Source organism: Mixophyes fleayi, chromosome 9 (genome assembly GCF_038048845.1).
Source record: "Mixophyes fleayi isolate aMixFle1 chromosome 9, aMixFle1.hap1, whole genome shotgun sequence".
In the NCBI taxonomy this organism is placed as follows: domain Eukaryota; kingdom Metazoa; phylum Chordata; class Amphibia; order Anura; family Limnodynastidae; genus Mixophyes; species Mixophyes fleayi.
Window position 1 is genome coordinate 120,919,720 of NC_134410.1, and position 6,000 is coordinate 120,925,719.

General features: G+C 41.1%; 1 protein-coding gene across 1 annotated transcript in view; it reads right to left on the reverse strand.

Moving 5' to 3' along the window:
- LOC142101138 (dual specificity testis-specific protein kinase 1-like) overlaps positions 1-2,700 on the reverse strand; it is a 28,958-nt gene extending 26,258 nt beyond the window's left edge. Inside the window, exon 1 of the mRNA XM_075185360.1 lies at positions 2,596-2,700. Coding sequence (XP_075041461.1) covers position 2,596 — 1 coding nt within the window. The 5' untranslated portion in view covers positions 2,597-2,700. The remainder of the gene's footprint in view (positions 1-2,595) is intronic.
- Between the last annotated feature and the right edge of the window lie 3,300 nt (positions 2,701-6,000).

The window sequence follows — 6,000 nt, forward strand, 5'->3', positions numbered from 1 at the left end:
GGAAGTATAAGGGGCGGGGCATCGACACAGCTCAAATCCATCTTCAAGTCTAAAGGGGAGGGGCAACGACGTGAAATAAGTATATTACAGATATACAGAATAGCTACAGGCCCCGAGAATAGCAATCAGCCTACAGAATAAAAGGTTGGCACTCGGCAGGTTTGAATATACACAGAACAGGAAGAGATCACATCAAGCATATAGGACTGGGGAATAGATAAAGTTCTTTTTGTCTATACCAAGAACTATACTGAAAAGTTATACCCAGCATTCAGAAGTAGTATTGTGCAGTTTCTTTATATAATATAATATATGTATTCTTTCCGGGACATGTTTAAAAAAAATCAGAGTGTCTGTACAAACTAGAAACAACTTGCAAGTAGTCATTGCCAGTAACAGGTTCTGTTCACAGATACGTGGTAGTCTGACCTCATCCTGGACAATAGATGTCATTAGTGTAGGCTTGATCTAGTTCAGGAAACAAGCAGACCCGACCACATCCGACAACCAGGCTCCCAGCAACGACACATACATTCAGCATCTAGGCTCCGTGCCATTTTATCTGGTACTAAATCTATTTAACTGCCAGCTTTATTTATTAGGGTTAGTTACACTCATGTAGCAGAACCAGGGAGGATAATACTAACTAGACTAAAGTACAGGCACTAAGGAGACATACTTCTACACCAGGCCTGTCCAACCTGCGGCCCTCCAGGTGTTTGTGAAACTACAAGCCCCAGCATGCTTTGCTGGTAGACAACCAGTTGATAGCTGGAAGGGCATGCTGGGACTTGTAGTTTCACAACACCTGGAGGGCCGCAGGTTGGACAGGCCTGTTCTACACTGTAGTCCTATCTAATGGCTGAGCGCAGCTAGAGGGGGCATTGATGCAAACCACGGCTACAAGAAAGGTGGTGTAACCCATAGCAACCAGATTGTACCTCATTGTTGTAGCGCAGCTTAGATAACACAAGGATCCGATTAGCTGCAATGGATTACAGAATCTTTTCTTTTTTTCCATGTTATTGAATAAGTACAGTAACACTGACACAATCTGTGGCGAAAATATGCATTATTTGTACACAGATTGCGTGAGAATATGCAGAAGTAATCACATCTATATGCACATAATTCAGTAACCTGCCGTTACACGTCTCCTTAGCTATTTATTTTGATATATGTGGTGCAATGATTGGTGGTTATTACTTTGTGTCGTCAGTCTGGCTCTTGGAAGGCTGAGGTGATTTACACACGTAAAACGTGTGGTTTGAGGAAGACTCTAACCCCCCCCAGGGTTAGTTTTGTACATGGGAATATATGAGTAACATTCAATCATAATCATCAGCTAAAAACAATTACGGAGGTGTGGTGACCATCATTTTTATTATAAAGGTGCCTCAGATTACATCAAATCTGTCTCCTACACGCAGTGGTGAGATAGTTATTTTGTGGGCTGAACGAATATTCAGCCTATTTATTCACTAGCAACCAATGAGGTCACTGAGGCGCAAAGTGCCTCACACCTCACTGATGTTCATAGTAAACATTGGTTCAGTCACAAATTGGCTACCTCCACTGTGTGTAGGGGACATATTGACGTTAATAACAGAATAAAGATGTCACAAAACTTCATCTGCTCTTTAAATAACTCCCAGCAGCCTTATTATTTCATAGTTAATTAATATTTAGATGTCATTTTTACATAGACACGGTACAATTAGGCGATTTCTGTGGGTCACTGAGGGTGAGGTTACAAGATCAACACAAACCTTAAATAAGACCGTGTTATTAGTCAATTTATTTGCAACGTGCTAGCAGTGAGTTAAACCGTGAACAATAAGGTACAAATGCTGAATAAGCCAATGTCCAGCAATCCAGACTACACACACACTAGATTAGAATGTACCAGAATAGGTACGTAAATTAACCCTTAGCTACTGTTACTCTGTATAGAATGCACACACACATATATATATATATATATATATATATATATATATGTATATATATATATATATATACACACACATACACACACATATATACATAGACACACATAGAAATGTAGTTGATGACATAGTTGTGACTACACAGTTGTTCCTGCCCTGTAAGAACTGTCTGTACCTTTAAACTCTTACAGCTCTATGACACATGAAATGACAAACATGTTTATCTTGCCATTTAAATGGTGCATTGCTCTAATGTGAAGCAGTTATCTGTTAACCCAGTGCATCAGTGAACCTTCTCAGCCTAAATATCTATATACTGTTATACATAATTGAACTCCTAACATGTTAACCCCACAAGTGCTGTCCTATAAAGTTAAAGGGAGGCACAGAAATGTCTGATCTATCCACCCAAAATCAAGAGTACCCTTCATTTTAAGCCAGTATAGTCATACCCCAAGGAATAACAAGCACTGAGTGTATTGGTGAGGATGGGACATTGCAATTCAGTGATATATAACTAACATCAGACTTTGCACATGACGATGCTGGGAGGGGGTCACCCTATTTGCAAAGTGCACAGTGTTAGTTCTACACTTACCCACACCCCAGGGGTAACAAGACACCCAGACATGTCTGGTATACTCACTGGACCCTCAGCAAGGGGATCAGATGGCTCCTAGCTCCGGCAGGAACATGCACCAGCTCCTCTCATTGCTCTCTCTGCTCTCCTCTATTAGCTTCCACTGTGTCCAATGTGGGAGTGTGTCTGGCGCCCCCTGCTGGCCGCGCCGCAGAACTGCTGCTCTCAGTGACTACACTCCCCGCGCGCTGCATTCTGGGAATTGTAGTCCTCGCGTTACAGGTGCTCCTATCTCTGAGCTGCCTTTATATTAGTATAGCATTATGTGGTGGATTTTGTTTTAAAGCCAATAAATATTAAAATGATGTACTAGCCCAATGGGGTAATGCTAATATTTTAATAAAAAAAATTCCCCACATTTGGGGGCGGAGCTCATTGGATAAAGGCGGGGCTTGTTTTGTAATATATATATATATATATATATATATATATATATATATATATATATATATATATATATATGGCATCTAGCAAGACAAGTTCCTTATATTAGGTAAAATTTTGTGAGAGGTCTTCTTCATTAATGCCTATGATGATCTTTATAGCTGGTTGCCAGAACAGGATTATGCCTCTGCAAATAATCTTACTTCCAGCTGGTATGTATGATACTACAGTGCAGCTTAAAGTAGCTATAATAGTAAATAATGGAGCAGTAATGGAGTATATAGTATCACAGAGCAGCACAGACCTGTCAACTTAACTTTTATTTATCAGTTTGGTCCTTGTGAATAGGTGAATGTGGTGTGGAAATTAATTAGCAGTGCTTAGAGGGGAAAAGGGAATTCAATTGGACGCAGGGTGGCGCAAAGTTCACGTAGACGCGGGAATTCAATTAGACGCGAAGTGTCTACCAGACACTTTGTGGCAGAGATTTGACAGAGATCTCCGCTCATTTTTCCTCGCACCTCTATGAAAATGAGTGGACATTTCTACCGTAATTGCCGCACATCACATCACCGGCTATTGAATTCCCCCCATCGCGTCGGAGTCTTTATTAAAATCTCTGCTCATTTTCCCTCACGTCCCATAGACATGCGAGGGAAAAATGAGCAGAGATTCCGTACCGTATTGGCCGGCAATGTGCTCAGCCGGACATCGAGTCGATGTCCAGGGGCCACAGCAATTGAATTCCCTGCAATGAGCATCCAGACATCACAGTGATGTCCAGCCGCGCTCTTTACGGGGTATTACGGTACCCGGACATCGCTGATTTTCCTGCACACCTGCAGAGAGTAAAAAAAGTAAAAATATATACTTAACGTGTGGTATGGTGATAAACTGTAATACTTGCTGCATCTTAAGAAAATACTTAGCAGATATGCTTTTGTAAAAAAAATATATATATATTTTTCCCAAATATTTATAACTAAACAGCAACATAAGCTAACAGCCATGGAGTGTCCCCATGTTACATCATACATTATATCACAGGGCAACAAGCCTGACAAGCTATATGGTCAATAAAGGTAAATATACAAACACCTTTCGGCCAGCAGACCATAAATAATAAGGAAACTAATTCCTGCAGTGTTTTTACTGCTGTGTGTTCCCGGGATACGTTTCCATTTACTGCAGACCTGCCCAGCGGCTCTGTATATAAATATCACTGCTTTGTAGCATGGCCGGATTTCCTGCAGATGGTGATAGTTACCGGATCAATAGTAAAGATGAATTTTCTTCCGCCAAAGCAAAACACAGGGTTCCAGTAAATCCATAAAATCAATAACCTATGTTCGGCTTCAGTTAAAGAGCCCGCACAGGGAACATGATAATTCAGTCGGTTCTGCAGTACACAAGTGCTGGCTCCTGATTACTATGGACATGTCTACATAGTAATCAACTATCCCTTAGGTCAAGAGGTTGTATAGGTTTGTCCTTGGAATGTCCCAGTTTTCCAGTATTGACCAATTATACAACACAGTTTCCTGTATTCTTTATATAAGTGGAAGCTCTTACAGGGAGCAAAATAAAATGTGCTTTCATCACCATTTATTTATATTGCGCCACTGATTCCGCAGCGCTGTACAGAGAACTCACATCAGTCCCTGCCCCATTGGAGCTTACAGTCTAAATTCCCTAACATACACACAGACACACACAGACTAGAGTCAATTTTGATAGCAGCCAATTAACCTACCAGTATGTTTTTGGAGTGTCAGAGGAAACCGGAGCAACCGGAGGAAACCCACGCAAACACAGGGAGAACATACAAACTCCACACAGATAAGGCCATGGTTGGGAATTGAACTCATGACCCCAGTGCTGTGAGGCAGAAGTGCTAACCACTTTGCCACCGTGCTGCCCATGTCATATCATGCCCTTACCCACCTCACCAGGTGCCCACATTAAACATGGCGGCAGCAAGGAATATTGCTTTCCCACTTCTTCACCAATCAACAGACATATAACATCACTGTATATATCCGGCACGTCGAAAAAGAGATCAGGTTCATATGAATCATTATCTGTTCGCTGATCCACTATGATCGTGGAACACGTATTCTGTGTATTGGGTACAATGCCAAGTATTCTAATTCTCTGTGCTTTATACGTTATTTTTAATTGTTGGCACTGAGGCAAATACATAGATAATTTATTGGTTCAGGACACAAAATGGCGTCCTCTATTGTGTGTCAGTGACTGATGCACTTGAAAGTACAATACACCTCTTCTGCCACAGGGATCAATGTGTTTAAACAATACACTACGTGCAATACACTTATAAATATTTTTTCATATTTTGTTTGCGCGATGCACTCGCTACGTAAACTCTCCTTTGTTTTTTTTCCCTTGGATTGTTTATTGTTCAGTCTACAGAATTTCAGTACAGTTCCAGAAAAACACTCAATCCTCTCCCATACGTCACTCGTATCCCTATTAGCAAATAGATCAGCCTGCGGATTATCCCAGGACCCGTTTCCTTGAGGATTAGACTAATATCTGCCAGTCCTCTGTGCAGATTTCACTAAACCAGTGTTCTGTGTTTTGCAAATGACTAAGAGTGTCTGAGTGGGAGACTAGTAGGAGAATATTATATTATATTATAGTCAAAGGAAAAGAAAAGGCGTTCTTGTCATCTACACATAGCTGCTCGGTAAACAGGTATCTGTGCAGACAGCAGACAACTATACATATGTTGCATTTAATGTATACGTCTGTATAGTTTCTTCTGTATTCACCTTTTTACATATCTTCTGGACAGCTATGAATATTCACGAGTATTAATGAGAGAGTGACCAGCCCACGTACTGGCAGGAGCACGCTCAGTGTGCTCCTGTGAAACATCCTCTGACATCATCATTGGCTGGGAATGATCACATGATCTCATAGACAATTATTAAGTTGGAAGCGACAGGCTTGGGCAAGGGAATGAATGTGGAGGGCAAAAGAGAGAGAGGAGTCGAGGGTGAC